The sequence below is a fragment of the Aegilops tauschii genome, chromosome 7, assembly GCF_002575655.3.
Source record: "Aegilops tauschii subsp. strangulata cultivar AL8/78 chromosome 7, Aet v6.0, whole genome shotgun sequence".
Lineage (NCBI taxonomy): Eukaryota > Viridiplantae > Streptophyta > Magnoliopsida > Poales > Poaceae > Aegilops > Aegilops tauschii.
Genome location: NC_053041.3, coordinates 577575216 through 577599730, shown reverse-complemented (window position 1 = coordinate 577599730; position 24515 = coordinate 577575216). Strand labels below are relative to the sequence as shown.

Genomic DNA, 24515 nt, shown 5'->3' with positions numbered 1-24515 from the left:
ATGTTCATGCACTCCTTACTAGAGTAGAGACTAGAGATGAGACTAGATGTGACGCATATCAAATTTGTCAAAACCGAAGAAGAAAAAAGTGTGCACGCTCGAGAAGCCAATAGAAGAATGAACAATGAAGACATAGAGAAAATATTAATCCAACTAGTGGGAGTAGTTATGGAAGTTAAATATTTATTAAAGTGTCTAATTGTGGTTCTTGTTTTTTTTTACTTTTGTTCACGTAGCGAAGAATCGGCGAATTACATACTCCAATCTATCAAAATGTCGTTCAATGAAATAAATAAATAATGAAATGTTTCGGTGGTCGAAAATGAATACATTCAGGGGACAGGTTAGGTCCGGCCAAAACTTAATGGAGTAAATACACTTCATATTCACCCTACGTTGGAGTTAGATATGATGGGCGCCGGACAGCCCGCGCATTTGAGGCCGGTTTGAAATGCCCAAATAGATTAGATTTTTTTGATCGGTCAATGGCCGGGCGGCATGCATACTCATTTAAGACCGGTTTAAGACGTCCGACTTATAAGCACTTACCACACACTCCCAACCCTCCCATCTTCTTTTTTCTTGAGGGGCGCACGGGCCAGCTTTCACCAGAATGAGAACCGGAGGTCGGTAGCTTTGGTTTTGGCATTTTGTCAACGCCTCTCCAGTCTCCACATATATAAGGAGGAATGGCAACCCATACAACTTGGTGATAAGTGATAAGGACGGGCGACTCTGGGTCTCGGAAGCCGTTAGCCATATATATCCACGAGCACGAGCACGGGCACGCCGTACACGAATCGACATCGATCCAAGATCCTTAATCCAATGGCCGGCCCGGTGCACCGATGAGGGAAGGCCTGCCGAAAGTGGCATTGCTTGCCATTGCCTGACCCTGCGTCGCCCGTCATGCACATGCCTACGTACGAACCAGCCAGATCGATGTGCTGTGGTCACATGAGCGAACAGAGGTGGCATAAATTGCGAGTCAAGCGAGATCTGGGGATGTTGTCTTGCATGCAAATGGCCCTGCCCGATCGGAAATCAATCAAGCCACGGCGGAAGTGGAATACAGCAATGCATTATCGCTGCAACTCGCAGAACGGGAGGCTGATTTTTAGCATTGCCCTCGCAACACATAGGCGCGTCTGCATAACATGGTATCTACCAAAGTTTGTCGATTGCTTGCAAGTTGCATTTCGCGATCAGCGACCGACCGACGATCGAAGCCAATAATTAAGATTTCGGCAAAAAGAAGCCAATAATTAAGCACCCCTAATGGTAGCTCGACTCACTGATCTGGTAATATACACGCACTGCGTCGGTCGCTGTCAGGGGCGCCGAAGAGGAGACCCGGGCCTATATATCTCGCCTTACCATCATCATTCCGAAATCGAGCTCTTAATTAGTTCCTTGCTGTCTACGTCCTAGTACGAACCATGACTCACATTGATGCTTGCTTTGCAGGTTCCACCTATGGGAACCAGCCAGGAAGCCTCAAGTGTTTCCCTACGCAGAGAAAGCAGGACTATGACTTGGTTAAGGTCAGGCCCTAACGAAGTCCTCGGAGAAGTCCGTAGATTGCAAGGACATTATGATTGAGTAATACAAGTATTTCCTCCCGCAAAAAAAGAAGAAGAGTGTTTCCCTACGAAAGTCCGTCGTGAACTTCCTAATCCATTCCCGGCCCCGAGGATTAAGGGATTGTGCTGCAGGCTCAAAAGATGATACATTTGATACTCTAATCTGCAGCAGATTTAGTAGTTGTATACTACTAACAGATTGCTTAAGAGCAAAGCAATACACATTTGCGTCGACGAATCGGATGGCGCCACATGGAGGTGACGGTCGATACAACTGATGAGGGTGATCGGTCGCTCCGTTGTCAGGTTTCAAAAAAGAAGACGATGATGATAAATATAGTACTCCCTCTGTAAACTAATATAAAAGCATTTAGATTACTATTTTAGTGAGCTAAACGCTCTTACATTAGTTTACAGAGGGAGTATCAATCAGCTCGTCAACAGCATCGACGGACGTTTTATTGGTCTATACAGGGAAAAAATAAGAAGATAAACGTCAGTGCGTTTCAGTACGTATACACACAAGTCCACCAGTCCCGTCATCGCGTGTCTGCATCAGAATTCAAAGTGGTAGGCAGGTATGTATAGCACGAACGAAACGGACCTGTCAAACACTTTCCCCGTACCGTCTCTCGCCACCGGTAGTGTCTCCGTCTTCTAATTTATCCACTTCACACTTTATCCGTATCTTTTAAACGAGGTCTGAGTAGGATCCCTCTTGTATTTGTCGCCCTATCTGTTTTGAGTGAAAAGTAAAGAACGAGAGAGTTTGAATGAAAAATGATCCATCAGTCTTTATTGATGATAGAAGTGAGGTATTTATACCCAGGCGGAAGTACACATGATGCTTGGCGGTCAAGTAAACACATAGTTACTTCAGAGCCAAGGAATTACATAGTTGCCTTGAAAGCCAACAGGAAGTACATGGTTGCTTGAGAACCTAGTAACCTATCTAATAGTTAACTTAATCCTAATTAGCTTAATTAATAAGCAACTATTCTATTCTTAACACTATCGCTCGGGATCCTGTATGCGGTGGTACGGAAACAGCCGCCATTTTTGAACCCTCGGCTCGCCTCCCGTCCTCTGGTTCGCGCGTGGGCACTCGGCCTGCCCCCAGCCCGCGCCGCCCGGTGGGCGCGGTCCAGCGCGAACCACCGCACACGCAGCCCGGGCCGCGATATCGACCATGGGTGCAGCACACGGACGCGGTGCACCCGGGGTAATCTAGCTGGTCTCACAGTTTGAGAGAATTGCCACTATACCACTAATGGAAACCACGAGTGCCAAAATACCACTATGAAAAACCGAAGTGTCAAAATAGCACTCTTCTCTCCGTTTCTCAGGCCACAATAGCACTCCCGTTAGATGTCAAACAAATTCAGTGACTCAAACCGTTAGCTCCTTGTCACTTTTTCTGGTATTCCCAAAATACCCCCGGTAAACCTAAAGAGATATACTCGTACACATCTCTCCCGTATCCTCCTCCTCCCAGCCCACTCATGGCGGCGCGCCGGCGCTCGCTCCGCCTCCCTTCCGCTCGCCCCACCGCCCTCCCCTAGCCTCAGCGCCCAGCACCGCGTCCCGTAGCCTCGCCGCCCTCCCCAGGCTCCCTACGCCGAGCTCCAAGAACCCCGACGAGGCCCGACGCCGACCTCACATGACCCCGACGAGGCCCGACGCCGTCCTCCCAGGTCCTCCACGACAGCTGCTGGGGCGGCCTCCCCAGGCTCCCGACGCCGCCCTCCCAGGCCCTCGACAGCAGCTTCCGACTCGGCTCTCCCCAGCAGCTCAATGCCATCCTCCCAGGGCCCCGACCTTGTATGATTTTCCCCCTGTTACCTTAGTATTTTTCATTTCAAGTGCAGCAAATCTTTGGTATTTTTCATTGCAAGTGGATGGGAATATTTGGTGTTTTGTCAGGTATAGACTTTTTGTGTGGAAAAGAAGCAATGGGATACAACTTTCTTAAAATAATTTAACATTTCAATTCTGTAGTAGTCTCTACCTGCTAGTATGTATTGTCTCTAGCAACTAGTATCTACTGTGAATGGTGCTAGTATCTACTCTCAATGGTGAATGCTCCTAGATGATGAGCCTCTGTTTGCGTGTTTCAGATTCGATGGGCGATTTCCAAGTAGAAATAGATGTTCAGTCTTACTTGACGATTGTAGACGGCAGAAGAGTGTACACAGGGGGGAAAACATGGAATTTTATGGCCGGTCGGGGCTTGTCTATGGCGCGGATAAAGGAGGTTGTGGAGGAGAGGTACAAATGGTCTGCTGATCAGAGAATGACCATTAGGTATGGACCCGGAGATAACGCCGTCCCATTGATCTCTGACTCAGAGATAGCTCAATTGTTTGATACATGTTCTAACACAAAAGTAGTAAGGTTCGGTGTGACCATTGAGAGCAAACAGCAACGCAATGAACCTGCTCCTGTCATGACCGAGGAGATGGATGATCAGCCGGTTCACGCTCCATTCTTTGCTTTGCCGAAGCAAGCCTATGAAGGGGAGTACGAGGATGATGAGCCTGTGGGATGCAATGAGGAGAACACCTATTTGCATGAGGAGAATGTTGAGTCAAAGGAGAATGCCAAACCACAGAAAAATGCCGAGCCAAAGGCTGCAAGAGTTCCACTGGGAACACTGGATGTTGACAACTCTTATGATCCACGACATGTGTGAGGGGATGATGAGGCCTTACTGCGAACAATATGGCTCCTACTTATATCCATGATAAAAACAATCCTCGAATCGAAGTAGGAGCCACATTTCCTAACTCTAAAGCATTTAGAGTTGCATTGAGACAACTAGCAATTAGAGAAGATTGGTCCTTTGGCACGCAGTATAGTGACACTCAGAGATTTAGGGCTAATTGCACTGATGAGGATTGTCCATGGAGGATACATGCCTCAAAGTTACCGAACACTAAAACTTTCATGGTATGATTAGTACCGTTGTTTGTTTCTTGCTTTGGCTGATGTTATTGTTGATTTTTTTTTTACCGTTGTTTATTTGGCATTTATGTTTCTTATGTTATTGCAGGTAAAGAAACTTTCTTTTGGCCATACTTGTGGGAGTACCAATTGCAGCAAAGGAATGGCAAATAGAGATTGGCTTGCTAACAAAGGGAATGCTGCGCTTGAGGAGAACCCCACGGTGAGTGCAAAACAACTTAGAGAAACTTTGCAAAAGGAGTATGATATTAAGCTTCAGTACACTGATGTTTGGAAAGGAAGAGCTCGTGCAAAGGATCAATTGGAAGGTACATATAAGGAGAATTTTCAGCAGTTGTGGAACTTTAGAGCCGAATTGTTGGCAGCCAATCCTGGAAGTATATTTGAGATAGACATAAAAACAACTACCAACAAAAAGGGTGACATTGTGCATGTTTTCAATAGGTTGTTCATTGCCTTCAAGCCATGCATTGATGGGTTTTTGGCAGGGTGTAGACCATATTTGGAGGTTGATGCAACTTTTCTTAGTGGGAAATACACCGGACAATTGGCAGCCGCAATTGGTGTGGATGGGCATAGTTGGATGTTTCCGGTAACATTTGGAATATTTGAGAAAGAAAATATAGAAAATTGGGTATGGTTCATGGAGCAGCTGAAATTGGCCATTAGAGAGCCAAAAGGGCTTGCGATCCATACAGATGCATGTAAGGGATTGGAGAACGCCGTTTCGAAGGTCTACCCAAATTGTGAACATAGAGAATCCATGATGCATCTAATGCCTAACTTCAAGAAAAAGTTCAAAGGTGACATACTAGATAATATGTGGCCTACAGCTTGGACATATGAAGTAGAGAAGCATGATTCCAGGATGGCAGAAATACAAGCACAAAGCACCGATGCAATAGCCTATTTGAATATGCATCACAACCGTGTGTGGACAAGAAGAAAATTTTCAGCAATGACAAAAGTTGAGTATGTCTGCAATAATTTGGCAGAGGTTTTCAATAATTGGATTAAGGACATGAAGCAGCTTGCACTTGTTGAGCTTTTGGACAACCTTAGGGAAATGATAATGAAATTGATAGAGAAAAGGAGAGTCGTTGCTGATGCATTGCTAGGTTACATAGTACCTTGTGTGATAAAGGAGTTGAATTTGAAAAGCAAGGGGCTGCATTATTTGGAAGCAAGAGCATCGCCAAATATAGCTGAGATTTCAGGAAATGGATGGATGCACACCGTTAACTTGGAGAAAAACGAGTGCTCTTGTAGGAGATGGCAGATTTGTGGCAAGCCATGCACACATGCTCTTCGGTTCATATTCTCCAAAAAAGCCAAGCTAGAGGATTATATTGATGAGTGCTTCTCAGTGGCAAGGTTCAAAGCGGCATATGAGGGAATTCTCATGCCAATTAGGGGCAGGTCCCAATGGCCCAAGGTAAATCCTGGATTTGATATGATCCCTCCAAAGCTTACCAAGAGTGCTGGATGTCCAAGAACTAGGAGGATAAAGAATTACACCGAAGGTGGAACTGGCAGAAAACATAAATGCAAAAGGTGTGGAGCATTAGGTCATCTTCGAAAGACATGCAAGGAGCCAGATATTGAAAGTGACGTGGACCGAGATGCTACTCCTCCTCCACGGTAATTATTTCATGAGTCTAAATTTCTTTCACTTGCTGCCAAATGTCTTGCATATTAATTGCTAACAATGTTGTATTGAACTGTAGGAAAAAAATCAAAGGTTGAAGCAAGCATTGCAGCTACTTCTCCTAAGACACCAACTAAGCAAGGTACTCAACTTGGTACTCCTACAAGTCCAATGACAAGGCAAAGGGCAGCAGCTATTGCAATTGCTTCAACACCTCCTAGTGCATCTACAAGGAGCAAAACTGCTACTCCTAGCCCTCTTCGGTGAGTTTAGTTCATTTGGTTGTGAGAACCGTGATCTTTTGCCTATGGTATGAGTTTTGCTTTACTGGAATGCAAATTTTCTGTTTTCTCTAAATTGCCACTTGTCTTGTCTGTTCATTAATTCTATTTTCTCTAAATTGCCTTCATCCTGATCCTTAATCTCTTTTTTCTAGAAACAACAATGCCATGTGAAGGAGGATATCAGCAAGCTTTTGGATGTTGATCGCCCAAATCAGGTTGCATACTTTGTTCTTTTATGTTATATGACTGTTGGTTCTTCTTTGTTGGATGTTGAGCGCCCAGATCAGGTTGCTCACAACCTTTCTTTTTTGCTATCTTGTGGCTAATACTAGAAAGAAGAAATCCAACACTAGGACATCTACATTTAGGAAATGTCATAATACTAACTAGTACCATTTTCAACTTGCAGTTATATGGATTTTGGTTCGTTAACCAGGGAGAGCAGAGAGCTGCATGTCCTTGATCAGTTGCAGTTCTAACTCTCTTTATTATAACTTTAGGAGATTAATTAGATGCTATGTAACCGGAGCCAGTACTCCTATCCTATGGTATGATGACTGTTTGCAACCGTGCATGCATGCTTAGTAGCCGAATGGTGTACGTGACTAGGAGGTGCTCTTTTGCTAATTGCTATACTGTGTTGTGAGAACCATTTTGTGTCCATGTACATTTTGTTGAAGAGGTAAGGGCATGCAAGTCTTTTTTGGATGATGTTAGTCTCAGTTATGAACTAGTGGTATTTTGGCTAGAGAAAACTGAAATGGGTGCTATTTTGGCAAGTTGGCTTTTACTAGTGGTATTTTGGCATGTTTGGTTTTGACTAGTGGTAGTTTGGCTATTGTCTCAATTTCTCACAGTTTCGGAGCTAGCCCACAATTTCTACGGCAGTGGGCGGGTGCGAGGGCCATTCTTGTCAAAAAGGCAGTTTATTCTAATTTGTGGTCTTTATGTTCTCTCTAGCTTTTCGTTAGTCCGGTGGCTACGGATTTTTCGTGAGTAAAATAAAGCTCACCCCGAGAAGAACCGTTGAGCATGCTTTCCTTGCCGACTTGGAATTCCAAGCTTGACCATCACTACTACTTGCAAGGGCGCTATAGGTTGCACTGCAGAATGCACAATGGCCACAAAGGTACTACGATGAAGTGCACATTCTGTGATTCCGTCCCCATAACAAGTGCAAATACTGAATCATGACAATTTTATTTACGAGGAGCATGGAAGACTGAAGTGTACTAGTGTAGTTTCTATTTAGGGAGGCCTTTCTTAATCACCGAATTTTGTTTTTTAACCATCACAAACCATGGAAGAATTTCTTTCAAGGAAGGCACAAACATGTTCATTGAAAAAACATTACTCTTTTTTACCATTTTCAAAATTTTAACATTCATAGGCGATCATATGAGCCAAAGCCATTTTGAATTTCTACTTTTTTTGGGGAAATATAACCATTGCTTTGTGCATTAGCGTGTCTTGCTAAGAATCACTAGAAAAAGCATACATGGAATGCACATTGGTATTAAAAAAATTAATTGCATATTGATATTACGTAGGATATCAATTACACGTTTATGTGTTTAGCAAGATGTTGATATTTGGTATGATATTAATTACATACTAAACATGTTGAGCGCTCATCATTGGAGCAATTTAGGTCGTTGGATTGACATGGTTTTAAGGTCGAGATTAATTTAGCTGCCCCTTTGACTGTCTTTGTATTGGTATATACTAGCAAAAGGGCATGTACATTGCAACTGGATAATAAAGTCATGGTTTTGAAATCAAGTTTCAGATATTCACACTCCATGCATTCACGTATTTGAATATTTGTGCAACAACCGGCGCGCATGCAGACATAAGACACGTGCATTCTAACATGCTCACGATGGATCGAGGTTGGACTTGATCCTTGATGCGTGTATTTTCTTTAAGTACATCCTCGATGCATGTATGAGAAGGAAAGAAAATGCCAGTCTTACGATAAATGGAAAACTGGAGGGCCCTATGATATACGAATAGTTCAGAGGAACGCTCGTTTTTTCACTTTTACATGTGATAGGGTAGGTAATTTACTTCAATTTTAGTGGCAGTTTCGATGACAGTAGAAAATTCTGAAAAACAATTAATGAAGAGTTTTTTCACTTACGGGTGACAGTTTAGGGGCAGTTTCGATGACAGGCAAAAAAAATAGAAATAATTAACGAAGAGTTTTTTTCACTTACGGGGGGTAGGGTGGGTAATTTACTTCAATTTTATGGGCAGCTTTGGGTAGGTGGATAGACAAAAAATTGGAGAAATGCATCGTCCTTTATTATTAGGTAATGAAGCGGCAGACAGAATGGAACCTCGGACTAAAGCTCAAAGTGCAAGCACAATCCCGATGGATCGCCTAGCCATGGGGTGCGCTACTCGAGCACCTGGTGGCCCCTCTTGGACGCCCTTTCTAACATGTGTATGTCTTGCCCTGCAATCCTAATCAAAATTTTGATCGATTTTATCAGGGCGACAAAACAGAAAGGTATTCCTTCACCCGGAGGGGCTAGATTTTCCTATTCCACCATCTCCACTAAGAGAACTTGTCTACGTATTATCAACACCAAGGAAACATAGGAAGCATTATCTCCATCATTGTCTTCGTCTCCATCTTCAATGGTATCCATTGTGCAATTGGTATATCAAACATTGTAATCATTTCACAGTGTTGTCTCCTTATTGTTGATTGTCATGTTTGTTTATTTAGTATAATATTTCATTCAGATTGTATCTTATTACAATATGTGATTGGTTCGTTATGCTCTTGAGGACATTTGTTGTACGAAATGTCAGTTTGCATTGCATTTTTTATTCTTTTTAAACGAGTCACTTAACTATTATTAAAAAAATACATCTATCACGATGGTTTGGGTGCATCGTGTGCTGCTATTTAATTTTATTATGAACAAAAATATATATTTTATTTTTCATGTAGTTTGTTCATGTACAACATAAGGTAGAAAATGTTATCGTCGGAGGTTCTTGTTGAAGGTTATAATACAGCATGGGTTCATTTTTATTGGATGTTGTTTAGTCATGGAATAATAAATTGTAGTATAAATTTTGAGATTTGAAAATATCATGAATAACGACATTAATAAAATTTATTTATTTATTTACCACACAATAAATGTATTCGTATTTGTTGTTATTACAGTGAAATATTTTTTATTCAATTCACATTAACATAGACACACAGTTAAATTTAAATTCCGTTGTGTGAAGTATTTTTTCGATTATAAACCCGGTACTCTTGATAGAAGAGGCTAGAGTTGGGCCCACGATACATGCGGGTTTTGTTAATTTATATTTATTCATATATTTTATTGAGTTAGCATATGATAGTTTTTTTTATTGCTTAATTGAGACAATAAATCACAACTTTAAAGCACAAAACCAATTTCACGCGTCTTCAGAAACATTTTATATAATCATATTATACTCAAAGAGCTTCTAATATGTCCGGTGGTGAAGCATAAATCGCTTATAGTGTACATAATAACATCGATCACCATGCACATATATGAGCTAAGAAATACCCTCCCTCCATTTCAATTTATATCACATGTATTATTTTTATTTAACCTTTTCAAGTTACATCACGCATTAAGAGATTGAAACACACCAATCAAACACATGCATAACATTTGTAACCAACGACTCCATGAGCAAATGCATGAAGCTTAAACCCTTTTAACTTCTTATTAGTTATATAGTTGTGTCCATCAGTTGGATGGTTCCGTATGGAAATGCCCATCGATGCAACTGAGGTAATCGTCCATACGTCTTGGTCTTCCAGAAAACGCTGATGACTCGATCAACTCACCTAACTAGTGATTAGTTGTCGCTGTCGAGGATACGTTTCCGAACGAGAAAAAGCGCACCCCTCCCTGCGTGTCAGTATACGCATATGCCCGGTTGTCCATGCCACCGCAGTGTGTCTGCGTCACAATTCAAAGCGGCGGTGCTCGTCAGGCTCCACAATGGGCGGCCGATTAAGCAAGCTAGACTAGGCGGGGAAGGGGAGCCCCTGCTGTCCGAGTAAGCGGCCACTGTCGCGTAAAGCGCGAGCCCAAAGCCGACCCCCGTCCGTCGCCCCGGGAAGAAAAGGCAGATGGGATCAAAGCGGCCAGGGTCGCACTGTTTTGGCCGGTTCGATCGCACGGAGTAGTGGTTTGTTTGCGCTACTCCGGTCACTGGACTACGGCTCGGACGCCGCCGTTCTTGAACCGTCTCTCGCCTCCCTCGTGCGCGGCGCGGCCAACGCGAGCGTCCGAGCCCAACCCCCACCTTGCGATTGCGATGCGCCGCTCGGTGGCACGCACGCACGCACGGCCGGTCCGCCGCCCGCGGGCCGTTCGCTTCCGTGGCAGCGGCGCACGCACAGGTACTAGTCTCGCAGGTAGCGGTCCAAGGATTTCTCCGGATGCCGAGAGGCGGCCGCTTTTCTCGGCTCACACACCTCGCGCCTCTTTCCCACGGCCACGGGTACAGACCAAACTACAGACGGCGGGTCATTTTCGACCAAAGGCATTTCCGCCACTGTACGACCCACTTTTCTCGCGGATTATCGTTGCACAATCCACTGGTGTGGCTCCGAGATTTGACGGCCGGGCTATAGTATACGACCCTAACCTTGAGTGGACAGGAATACTAGCAGTACTACTCTCTCTGCCTACCAACTGAGGACCCAGACCATGCAGCTCGACTACAATACACTAGTAGTATAGATTGCTTGCTGCGGCATGAATGAATGGATACGTACAGCCTGCGAGCGTACTTTTCTCCGATATAAGTAGGAAACCCGAGGGCAATAGGGTAAAAAAGGGGCCGCCCAGTCCCACCCGCAAAGCTCTGCTTCCGCCGGACTTCCCCTGCCTACCTGAATAGGCTCCACAGCAGGAGTGCAGCTGCTTCCCAACGACAACGCCACACCTCCCTCCTTCCTTCCCCACGATTCGTCCCTCACTCTCCCTCTCTCGCGCCCGGATCAGGACGTGGCCTCTCGCTCTGCGCCAAACGCACCGCATCGAATTGTCCGCGGCCGCGCCCATGGACCGCGCCGACGGGCCGCCGCCGCCACGCTCCGGCGACCGCGCGGTGAGATCCCCACCACCCCCGCTCTTGTGTACCCCGGCCTCCACTACCTCCCTTGCTTTTCTGCGTGAATTCTGCGGCGCTCTGCTGACTGCTCGTGCCTGCGCTGTGCTGCCGGGACGCAGAGCTCGTTTACCATCTACGAGTACCGATTGCTCGCCTCTGTTTCCCGTTAAATTCTGCGGACAATTCGGTGCTCGGTTAATTTCGCCTGCTCCTGCTCGGGAGATGCGAGCTTTCGCGGTGAATCGATCGAGGCTGCGCTGCGCGAATCTTTGGGTGTTAATTTGATTTCCCTTTTTCTATTGTGGCAAGTTCAATTGCTGGTGGAGGATCGATTTTCTTCTTGATATTTTCCTTTTACCAAAGCGGCTTTCCTCAATTGTCATAGACGGGCCCTGTGTGTGCCTACCATGATTTCCATGTCCGTCTGCCACTGTCCTCGCATGACCTATAACTATAGCAGTAGCTAGCGTCTGTTATCAGGTTTCCTGACAGTTTCTCAAGAATTTGCGCCACTGAAACGGCTTGCTCCATGTGTGTCCATGTGGCTACAAGTGTGATTGTCTTGCATAGTTAGCTGTGGATAAATTGTTCAACACAAAAAAATACGAAGTTGGATACATTGATGCCTTAGGAATAGAGGACCAGCTTTCAGTTATTATTAGCAGTACAAATGGTATGATCATTGGGTAGGTATTTTATTTTGAGCCATGGTCCTCGTAGACTCATGGGTCATGGTGATGGTGTTGTCACACTCCTCATATTCTTGTTTCTTATCAGTGCGTGAATTACTGAATTTAGAGTGCTAGACTATGTGGAAGAGCACTGAAAGAGAACATCTGAGGGTGCTACTCCATGTGTTTACAAGCTATAAGATCAGTGCCCTGAGCTTGATGTTAAGTGTATCGGCTCAAGAATCATGATGCTGCTCTTACATCTGTCGATGCTTTGCTCTTCTTTCTACTCCATTAGTAATACAGGCTCAATCTAATTTTGTTCTTTGCTTGACCATGTAGGTACAGGACCAGGATGACACTGCCCAAAGTGCACAGGGCAACAATTCGCGAAGGCCAAACCTTTCTTTGCAAATACCAACCAGGACCTTGGATAACCATTTGCCTACTTCAACGAGGATTAATATATCCGCTAGCCCCAGTTCAACAAGAGCTGGATTGCCACCAAGGCCTAATTCAGCTAGACCAAAATCATCGATCAAGCAGCAGAGTTTCAGGTTAAGGAGTTCAGCACAGGAAGGTGACCGGACAATCCTCCTACTTCCTGGGACGGCGTCGGAAGGGTCACAAGATAATACAACTCAACCAGGATCTTTCTCTTTTAGAAAGGTCATTAACTCGTTATCGGCAAAACGTACCTATTCTTTGCCAGTCACACCTGTTGGAACCTCTGATAAAGCTTCTCCTCCGGGAATTCAGATAGTCGACCACCCAACTACATCCGTAAGTACATACATATTTTCTGCTGTATCCAGATAAATGCGAGATTATATGCCTTTTACACGGGCCAGTTGGAAATGAGGCCTTGCACTGTCTTAAGCATTGCAGTTTTACAAAGGTCCCATTTTTTTAAAGTAGTATGTTATATGATGTTGGCAGAAACAAGAAGTTCAAGCACAAATTAGGCGATCACTTTCAGTACCAGGAAATCGCAAAAACAGGAGTTTGAGGAGAGCAGATTCATTGGGTGTCATCCGTGTGATTCCAGCAACTCCGCGACCTGTTCCAGCTGATACCATTGCACCAACTGATGTCATTGAAGAAACAGTTGACGGTATCTACTCTCTTTAAACCTTTACTCTGGTATTTTATTAGACTAAACCATTGCCTTCCAGAAGCAGCATTTGTTCATTCCAGTCATCCTTGTCAGGTCCTGAAGACGGAGGTGAAGATATTCCTGAAGAAGAGGCAGTCTGCAGAATTTGTTTTGTTGAACTCAACGAAGGCGGGGAAACACTTAAAATGGAGTGTAGCTGCAAAGGAGAGCTTGCCCTCGCGCACCAAGATTGTGCTGTCAAATGGTTTAGCATCAAGGGTAACAAGATATGTGATGTCTGCAGACAAGAAGTTAAGAATCTGCCTGTGACTCTGTTGAGAATTCCGACTCAAACCGTTACCAGGCGACTAGCAAATGGTGCTCAGCAAAGAGCAGCTCAACAGTACAGGTAAGAATGCTTCAGAGAATAGTTTGGTTCGCAAATACGGAGTACTTTTAGGTTCAATGCTATCTGGATTGATAGGTAGGAATGCTACCAGATAGATTCAATACATTTTCTCCTGGTTATGTGCACTTTCTGAAACAGAGAAGGGAAAACTAATTTCAAATGTATTTTCCAGTAATTTTTTTGATTGACCTACTCTTAGAAGTTACTAGAAAACAGCAATATAAAAAATATTGATTGATGAGTTTGCATGTTTGGCAAAATCTGATACTTCCAGTTTCTTACAGATTTTGGCAGGACATTCCAATTTTAGTGATGGTTAGCATGCTTGCATACTTCTGTTTCTTGGAACAACTTCTGGTATGTGTTTGGTGCTTGTTTCTTTACCAGTTCACTTGAATGTAGCTCTACCTTTTTTCCAGTTCTGTGAAAGCCATCTAAATTGCATATACTCTTTCACTGGAACAGGTTACTGATTTGCAGTCACGTGCACTGGCAATTTCATTGCCTTTCTCATGTGTGTTGGGCCTCCTTTCTTCCATGATAGCATCCACTATGGGTAAGTAAGCATACTCTATTCCTTGGGCCATTTTTGCTACTGCAAGAAGCATTTCCAGCATGACGAACACTAGATATTTTATAATTGAGAATTTGAGATAGTAAACAGGCTTTTCAGTGTTGTCTATGCAGTGAAAGACCAAAATTCTAGTGTTCCACTACTGCGCCTTCCGATTTCTAACTCAAATTAGTGTTGAGTTTGCTGAAAATTTTGAGTAAATCATGAGTTTATAATGTATAACAAGTGTCAATGGTGGCACATTCGATTCCAGTAGTGCTGCAGTTGAACTGTTGCGCCAATTTGCTTAGGGTTATTTATCTGTTATATGTAGTGGACTTGTCAACATTATAATCCGAATCTTCTTTCCTCCTGCAGTGACCAAGAGCTACCTATGGGCCTATGCATCCTTCCAGTTTGCTATCGTGATCCTGTTTGCACATATCTTTTACAACGTGGTATGGAACCTCTTCCTTACTTACATCCGATGCAGATACATAATGTCTGCAACAGCTCGTAATGTTATCGCCAATCTTGCAGCTAAGAGTGAATGCAGTCCTTGCGGTCCTACTGTCATCATTCACCGGGTTCGGGATCGCTATCAGTACGAACTCACTGCTAGTTGAGTGCATGAGGTGGAGATCCAGGAGGAGGAGCCAACGGTTGGCTCAGGGTCAACCTCAGCCCGGGAATGAAGGTCAGCATCCAGGATCCGGGAGTAACGCTACGAGCGAAAACTCTGGTGATAGGCAGCAACAGGGGCAGCCTCCACAATCCGGTGTTCACATCGTCTGATCATCCAGGTTTGTTACCGACAAAATATCATAGATCCACTCCATCGCCTCTCTTTTTCTCTAGTGAGAACATTAACTGATCTTTATAGCTGTGCTTACCACCGCTCTCGCTGTCGGTTTCTGCAGATCAAGACGAGAGGTGATCCAAAATTGTGAATAGCTAGCTTTGATCCGTGCAGTAGTCATAGCTCGTCGGACCTCAGAATCATAATGGTGGCAAGAATAGATACACGGGAGAAGATGTTCCTGGCCTCTGCATCGGAGGCAACATGCCGCCTAGAGTTTGGCCATGGGTATAGTTAGTCTAGCAGTTTGACATAAAATACCTGGTTTTATTGAGTGTAAGCATTTTATATAGGTCTGAGCCTACAAAATCAGAGAAGCAGAGTGCAGAGATGGTGGTTTGTGTTTTACGTAGTAGCCACACAGGAATATAGGCAAATGAGACAATAGTATGCGAGAGCTCCTTAGCTTTGCTTGTGAGAAGCTTTCACGAATTACTGTTTCTTAAAGAGTGAATTTCTTTATTTTTTTAATGGGTGTGACACAATTTGTCTGAATTCACAATATGTGTGTGTGTGTGTGTGTGTGTGTGAGAGAGAGAGAGAGAGATGGAGTGTCAGAGTCATGCTCACTTGAACCTGAGATCCTCACATGATGATGATGCAAGAGACTACTCTCTCGGTCCTGCTCTTGAGGTCTTCCAACTTGGTCCAGCAGGCTCTGCTCTGTACATCCGTGTTCAAATGTTGATAATTAAATGTGTGTGCTAAAGGATGTGGTATGTTTTAGCAGATACGTAGAATGCATCATCAAAACAAGCAGCACGCAGAAGGAAGACATATCCAGCTGCTTGTTTCTCATATGGTGCTTCAGTAGTCATATGGTGCTTCAGAAGGAGAGCATCGTTCCGTGTTATGATTATTGAAAAAAAAAACTATGGGCATCATCTCCGAACGATGCTCTCCCAGTCTCCCTGTATCAATCAAATAATGGGGCGATTCAGTACTCATGGTAGAGCGCCTTTGGTGTACTGACACTTGAAGCGGTGTGTTTGAATCGGGCGCATCGCCGCTGCTTCACATGACCAGGCAGACCCTCCGGGAGCAGGGAGTCTTTTCTGGCATGTGGCAACACCTTCGTGTTTTTTTTTCTGAAACATTTTGTCACATTTTTGTAAGCAAAGCTAACAAATGGATGGCCTAATGACACTGAGTAGAAATGAATGGATGAAATGCCGTTTTCCCTCGTCGAAGACGCGTCGGGTTTGTAACTCTACCGTGGCCATGTCGCCGCGTTGGAACGTGACTTTAGTGTATTCCTCAGTGTCACGCATGGTTTGTCGGTATTTCGCGACGAGCTCCGGTCACTGAATCACGACGGGTCGATCGACGCAGGTGAAACAAACTCGGTTTCGACCGCGCGGATCGATTTCGGACACCACGGCTCCACTAGACGCCGTAGACAAAGACCCACCGATATCGCTCAGTTCCGGGCACCGCCGCCGTCTTTAAGCTGTCCCTCGCCGCTCGTCCTCTATCCCCTCGTGCGCGGCGCAACCAACCCGAGCCTACCCCACCACGCGATGCCCTGCTCGCTGGTGGGCACGTTCCGCAGCGAACCCACCGCCCGCGGGGCCTTCCGTTCGGTGACAGCGGCGCACGGGCACGCCGCACGCGGTAGGCTCCTCCATGGACCGCGCCGAGGGGCCGCCGCCGCGCTCCGCCGATCGCGCGGTGAGATCCCGACCACCCCCACCCGCTGCTCCCCGTAGCTCCATCCGGTATTCCTGCCTGCTGTTTTTCTCCTGCGGCGCTCGGCTGATTGCGTGTTCCCGTAAAATCCGGCGCCTAACTTCTTCGATTAATCTGCCGTTCAATTTTGTTTGCCCCTGCTCGATCGGGAGATGCGGGCTTTGGCTTTGAATCGTGGCTGCGTGCGTTTAATCACCTAGCAAACCACACTGGACATTTGGATCTTTGTCTATACTAGGTCACCAGCACGCAGGACATACAAAGATGCCTGGAAAACTAAACATGACAGGAGCAAAGCAAACGACCTACACGAGCTTGACTCTCCCTTCTCCGAGGAGGAGGTCATCGAGGCAATAAATAGCATGCCTAGCGACAAGGCGTCTGGGCTGGATGGCTTCACCGGCCTCTTCCTCAAGAAGTGTTGGGCATCATCAAACACGACCTCATGAGGGTGATTCAATGCTTTGACTCCCTCCACACAATAAATCTTCACTCACTCAACTCTGCGAATGTTGTGCTGCTTCCAAAAAGGATGGAGCGGAGAGCATCGTCGATTATAGACCCATCAGTCTCATTCATGGAATCGCCAAGATCATTGCGAAAGTGCTTTCCATAAGGCTCGGACCGCACATGTCCATCCTCGTCTCCAACGCTCAAAGTGTTTTCATCAAAACACAGAGCATGCACGACAACTTCATGTATGTTCGAAACCTCGCGTGGCGCCTTCACAAGAGCAAGGCCCCCTCCCTGCTATTCAAGTTGGACATTCACAAGGCCTTTGACTCTGTCAAATGGGAGTATTTGCTTGACCTCCTTCAGAGACGAGGTTTCCCAAGCAAATTTTGAGAGTGGATTGCGGCACTTCTATGTTCCTCATCTTCGAGGATCCTCTTGAATGGGGTACCTGGTGCTCCCATCAAGCACGGCCAGGGGCTACGGCAAGGGGACCCATCTCTCCACTCTTGTTTGTCATAGCTATTGACCCCCTACAACGTATCTTCGACATAGCGACAAAAAAGGGGCTGCTTCATAAGCTCCGAGGGAGAGGTGTCATGGTGTTTGTAGCTCCGATTAAAAGTGATGTGGACGACGCAGCCGTGTTTGTAGCTCCGATTAAAAGTGATGTGGACAACCTTGCGACTATTCTGAGAGGCTTTGGGGATGTCACCGGTCTGTGCACCAATTTCCATAAGAGCTCGATGGTTCCGATTCGGTGCGGTAACCTTGACTTGGGGCAAATCACCCAAGGGCTGCCGGCTGTTAGGGCCTCCTTCCCGCTGCGATATTTGGGCCTACCACTCTCTGTGTGGAAGCTAAAGCTCGTTGACTTGCAATTCCTTGTGGACAAGGTGGCAAGCAGATTGACAACATATGAGGGCCAGAACATCACCACCATTAGGCGCACGACTCTTGTCAAGTCGGTGCTCGCTTCCCAAGTGATCTACTTCATCACGCCGCTTGTCATACAGCCCACGATCCTTCAAAACATTGACAAGCTTGAGAGGGCCTTCCTATGGTCTGGGTCAGATAAGACAACCGGGGCAAACTGCAAGGTCAACTGGGACATTGTTAGTCGGCCGCTTGCTTATGGTGGGCTTGGGGTCCTCAACACCAATAAGTTCGAGCAGGCTTTGAGACTGCGATGGCCTTGGTATGAATGGAAGGAGCCAACAAAATTGTGGGTTGGGAGAGGTAACCCGTGTGATGAGGAAGATCTCAACTTCTTCTATGCTAGCACCACAATCGAGGTCGGGAATGGGGCGAAGACACCCTTCTGGGAATCCCCTTGGCTTCTTGGGCGCAAGCCCAAGGACATTGCTCCTCTCATCCACGAGTCTTCATCGCGGAAACATTGGAAGGTACGAGAGGCCCTCAAGGAAAATGCGTGGATCCTCAAAATCAGTCCACCTGCGATTGTTTCCACCGAACATGTAATACAATTCTTCACCCTTTGGATGCTTCTGCATGAGGTGCATCTTGGTGAGCTTGCTGAGGACGACATATGTGACGCCCCCGCGCGACCGTACACTAATCATACACGCAAATGTGTACGATCAAGATCAGAGACTCACGGGAAGATATCACAACACAACTCTAGACACAAATAAAATAAAACAAGCTTCATATTACAAGCCAGGGGCCTCGAGGGCTCGAATACAGAAGCTCGAAAGACAAGAGTCAGCGGAAGCAACAATATCTGAGTACATACATAAAGTTAAACAAGACTGCCTTAAGAAGGCAAACACAAAAGCAACAACGATCGAAGAGGCAAGGCCTCCTGCCTGGGACCTCCTAACTACTCCTGGTCTTCGGCGGCCTCCATGTAGTAGTATCCAACGGCGGTGGCATCTGGCTTCAGGGATCCACCATCTGGTTGCAACAACCGGAAAGAAGAAAGAACGGGAAAGGACACAACTAGAGAAGGACTCGCCAACGCAGACTCTGCACAACAGCAAAGCCCAACCATCCACACCACCGCCCACCGGGTGTGCCCACCAAAAAACTCTCCAAAAAGAATGCTTGCAGCAAAGTAAGGCCACCAAGGCCGTCCCATTGCCAATTCGACAAGGCGGATCTAGATTTTCACCCGAAAAAAGGATCCCAAAGGCACGAGGGTGATAGATCTCCTCGGTGATGTGTTCAAGAAGGAAAAACAACCCCAGATGGTGCCATCACCGACATCAAGCAGACTTTTGTCCAAAGAATCCGCACTACCACCAGCCGACCAAACATCACCTCGCCCCCCCCTCCCGAGCACCTTATGCAACGGCACCCCACACCGCTCCAAAAGCGACCACATGCGCCCAAACATAGGACCGGACGCGGATAGATTGGGCCCGTTCGCCTGCTCGCAACCACCACTGTCCACCCGCCGAAGGCCAAAGTCTCCTCCCAAGACATCACTGCATAGCCGGCCCGAGGCAGAGTCATCGCCGAGTCACCTGTGCCCAACATCGACCCGGACGGGCCCATATCTGGCTCGTCCACCCACATCCTCTGTCGTGCGTTCACAGGAGGAAGGCATAGTCGCCGCAGCCTTAGCGTTGCACCTCCGGCGGCCACGTCCACCACCAGTCTCGGCTGAAACCGGCCCGAGATCCGAGAGCCAGCCGATGGTCGAGGACATGCCTCCGCGAGCCTCCTTTCCCTAGGAAGAACGCTCGGCCGCCGCCATCATCGAAGCCGACCAGGCTTCGCCGATGAGCCCCTAAGGCGGCAGCGAGTGAAGGAAGGGAGGGGAGGCTCGAGAGGGGATGGAGTACGAAAGGCATCCTTAATCGCGGTTGCGTTGGACGGATCTTTTTGGCAACTTCGATTGCTATTGGAAGATCGGTATTTTTCTCTTGATATTTTTCTTTTACGAAAGCAGTTTTCCTTAATTTTGATAAACGAGTTTCTCTTTCTTTTAAAAAGAGGAGTTTCACGGGCTCTGCATCATATGATGCACACAGCCATATATTCCTACCTTGATTTCCATGTCTGCCACTGTCCTCACATGAGCTATAATTGTAGCATCAGCTAGCGTCTATTATGAGGTTTCCTGGACCTTTCTGAGCATTTTGCACTTCTGAAATGTCTTGCTCGATGCGTGTCCATGTGCCCACTACTGTGATTGTTTTGCATAGTTAGCTGTGGATAAATTGATCAACGCAAAAAATTCGAAGCTGGATGCATTGTTGCTTTGGAATAGACCAGCTTTCCATTTGGGGCATTGGAAATGATGTGATCGTCCGGAGAGGAATATACTCCCTCCGTTCCTAAATATAAGTCTTTCTAGAGATTTTAACAGAAACTACATACAGAGCAAAATGAGTGAATCTACACTCTAACATCCGTATGTAGTTTCTATTAAAATCTCTAAAAAGACTTATATTTAGGAACGGAGGGAGTATTTAACAAAGAAGCTATCACAATTCGTCTGGCCCCTACTTACATGCTATCACTTTACGAATTTGTCTCAAAAACTATCACTTCTGACTATCATAAAAACTATCATGTCTGTAAATCGACAGATTCGTCGATTTTAAGCATGCTTATGACATTTTCGTAAAAAAAAGGCGCTTATGACAAGGCTGACCCGCATGTAAGTGCTGACATGTCACGGTAATTAGTCAACGCCGTTTGGTTGACCGTTAAGTTTGTACGTGGGCGGCGGCCAGCTCCGACCACCGCGCCGTCAGCATGTCGCTGGTGCTGCTGCCGTCGTTCAGCATAACAAATACATGTCCTCCAGCCTCGTCGAATCACGCGCTGGTGCTGCGCGCTGCTCTGCCCCATCGGCGGCTTGCTAGTGCTGCGTGCGTTGCTCTGCTACTGTAGAGAGGAGAGCGCCTGGACGTACGCGGCGACGAAGTCGAGCTCTCGCGAGCTAAGCGACGGCCTCAAGGAGCGCGGCGGCGAGGAGGAGCTACCACCACCTGGCGCTGCGGCCAGCCCGCCCATCGGCGCGGAGGCCAGCCAACGCGGCGGCGAGCTCCTGCCCCCGGCAACGGCTAGAGGCGGCCGGCAACCAGCTCCCCCGGCTGCGCGGAGGCCAGCACCGCGGCAGCGGCTAGAGGCGGCGCGCAGTGACGGGTGGAGGCGGCGCCCGGTCGCGGCTGTCGAGCTCCTGCCGGCGGCGGCATGCTCCTCCTGCAAGGCCGTCGAGCTCCTGAGCTGGCGGTCACAGGAGCCGGTGCACACCAAGTGTTTGTTAAAATGTCCATCAGTAACTTAGCAGTCAACACAAACTGTCAAACAACTCAATGCCATGTCAGCCCTGAAGAGTGGGCCCAACCTGTCATAATCAGGTTTAATTTCTTGCTAATCAGTCATTAAGTCGATGTGGTAGTTTTTAGTCAAAAAATAGGCGTAAAGTGGTAGTTTTCGGGACAAAGTCATAAAGTGGTAGCTTGCAGGTAGGGTTGGATGAATTTTGGTAGTTTCTTTGTTAAATACTCTCCGGGAAGGTATTTTATTATAAGCCATGGTCCTCGTAGACTCATGGGTCATGGTGATGGTGCTGTCACACTCCTCAGATTCTTGTTTCTTGTGTGAGTTACTCCCTCTGTAAACTAATATAAGAGCGTTTAGATCACTATTTTAGTATTCTAAACACTCTTATATTAGTTTACGGAGGGAGTACTGATTTAGAGTTCTACACTACGTGATAGAGCGCTGAAAGAGAACATCTGATGGTGCTACTCCATGTGTTTACAAGCTAAGATGAGAGCCCTGAGCTTGATATTAAGAGTACAGGCTGAAGAATCATTGCACGTCTCTTACATCTTTGTATGCCTTGCTATTCTTCCTACTCAATTAGTTTACAAGCTAAATTAATTTTGTTCTTTGCTTCACCATGCAGATACAAGGCCAGGATGCACAGGGGCGACTAGCAAATGGTGCTCAGCAAAGTGCAGCTCAACAGTTCAGGTAAGATGCTTGAAAGAATAGGCTGGTTCACAAATACGGAGTATTTTGAGGTTAAGTGCTATCCGGATTGAGAGATACAAATGCTACTGCTTTCTCCTGGTTATGTGTACTTCTGAGTAAGAGAAGGGAGAACTAATTTCAAATGTATTTTCAAGTAGTTGATCTACTCTTAGAAGTTCGAAAAGAGCAAATTTGTAAACATTCATTCATGATTTTGCATGTTCCGCAAAATCTCACTCTTCCCATTTCTAACAGATTTTGGCAGGACATTCCAATTTTAGTGATGGTTAGCATGCTTGCGTACTTCTGTTTCTTGGAACTACTTCTGGTATGTGCTCCTTACTTGTTTCTTTACCAGCTCATTTGAACTTAACTCAACCCTTTTTTACCAGTTTTATGAATTCAATCTGAATGACATCTGCACTTTCACTGGGACAGGTTACTGATTTGCAATCACGCGCGATTGCAGTTTCATTGCCTTTCTCGTGTGTGTTGGGCCTCCTTTCTTCTTTGATAGCATCCACTATGGGTAATTACATTTACTACTCCCTCCGATCCAAAAGAAGTGTCGTGGTTTTAGTTCAAATTTGAGCTAAAACCACGGCACTTATTTCGGATCGGAGGAAGTATCATCTTTGTTATTCTTGCTATTCTAAGAAGCACTTGCAACATCACGAAACCTAGTTCTTGTAATTAGATAGTAAACAGGCTTTTAAGTGCTTTCTATGCGGTGAAAGACCTAAAACGGTGGTAGGTCACTATTGAGTTTTTTGAATTTGCATAATGAGTGTGTATAACAAAAGTCAATGGTGGCACATTCGATTTCAGTATTGCTGCAGTAAACTGCCGCGTCAGTATTGCTGTAGTATTTTGTGTACTTATTGTCAACATCCTAATCCCAACCAGTTTTAATCCTGCAGTGACCAAAAGCTACCTATGGGCCTATTCATCCTTCCAGCATGTTATTGTGATCCTGTTTGCGTATATCTTTTACAACGTGGTATGAAGCTTCTTCCCCTAATTACACCCGATGCAGGTACAACGCGTTTACAGCACCTCTTAACGTTTACCACTAAACCTGCAGCTAAGAGTGAATGCAGTCCTGGCGGTCCTACTCTCGTCGTTCACTGGGTTCGGGATCGCTATCAGTACGAACTCACTGCTAGTGGAGTGCATGAGGTGGAGATCCAGGAGGAGGAGCCAACGGTTGGCTCAGGGTCAACCTCAGCCCGGGAATGAAGGTCAGCATCCAGGATCCGGGAGTAACGCTACGAGCGAAAACTCTGGTGATACGCAGCAACAGGGGCAGCCTCCACAATCCGGTGTTCACATCGTCTGATCATTCAGGTTTGTAACCGACTAAATATCAGAGATCCACTTCGTTACCTTTTTCTCTAGTGAGAACATTAACTGATTTTTATAGCTGTGCTTACCACCGCTCGCTCTCGCTGTCGGTTTCTGCAGATCAAGACGAGAGGTGATCCAAATGTGTGAATAGCTAGCTTTGATCTGCGCAGTAGTCATAGCTCGTCAGACCTCAGAATCACAATGGTGGCAAGAATAGATACACGGGAGGAGATCTTCCTGGCCTTTGCATCGGAGGCAACGTGCCACCTAGAGTTTGGCCATGGGTGTAGTTAGTCTAGCAGTTTGTGACATAAAATACCTAGTTTCTTGAGTGTAAGCATTATACAAAATCACACCAGAAAAGCAGAGTGCAGAGATGGTGGTTGTGTTTTACGTAGTAGCCACACAGGGACATAGGGAAATGAGACATAGTATGCGAGAGCTCCTTAGCTTTGCTTGTGAGAAGCTTTTACGAATTATATTTGTCTTTTTTTTACGAATTATATTTGTCAAGAGTGATTTTTGAATGGGTGTTACACAATTTGTCTGAATTCACAACCATATATACGAGTGTGTGTCTCGAGAGAGATGGAATGCCAGTTTCATATGATCACTCCAACTTCGTTCTGCAGGTTGGTACATCCGTGTTCCATTGTTCATATATACGTGTGTGCTAAAGGTTGTAAATGTTTTAGCAGATGGAAAGCATCATCAGTGCTTCTTTCTCTAATGGTGCTTCTCTGTTGCCTAGGGACAGAAAGACGATTCAAAATTGTGATTATGATTATGAAAAAGCACCAACAGCTTCACACCGAACACTAAACATGACCAAACCGACCCTTGTTTCGTATCAAATTCAGCACACTC

General features: G+C 45.9%; 2 protein-coding genes across 2 annotated transcripts; both read left to right on the top strand.

Moving 5' to 3' along the window:
• Positions 1-11246: 11246 nt before the first annotated feature.
• LOC109781408 (uncharacterized) lies at positions 11247-15671 on the top strand. The gene is made up of 9 exons (XM_020340010.4): positions 11247-11609; positions 12626-13066; positions 13223-13397; positions 13494-13788; positions 14073-14145; positions 14254-14344; positions 14720-14799; positions 14882-15144; positions 15262-15671. Exons 1-8 carry the CDS (start codon positions 11562-11564, stop codon positions 15134-15136), a joined length of 1458 nt encoding a protein of 485 aa, XP_020195599.1. The 5' UTR covers positions 11247-11561; the 3' UTR covers positions 15137-15144; positions 15262-15671.
• A 957-nt stretch (positions 15672-16628) lies between these two features.
• On the top strand, positions 16629-24197 carry LOC109781407 (uncharacterized). Its single transcript, XM_020340009.4, has 7 exons — positions 16629-16871; positions 22234-22301; positions 22557-22629; positions 22740-22830; positions 23222-23301; positions 23386-23648; positions 23766-24197. Exons 1-6 carry the CDS (start codon positions 16827-16829, stop codon positions 23638-23640), a joined length of 612 nt encoding a protein of 203 aa, XP_020195598.1. The 5' UTR covers positions 16629-16826; the 3' UTR covers positions 23641-23648; positions 23766-24197.
• Positions 24198-24515: the final 318 nt, after the last annotated feature.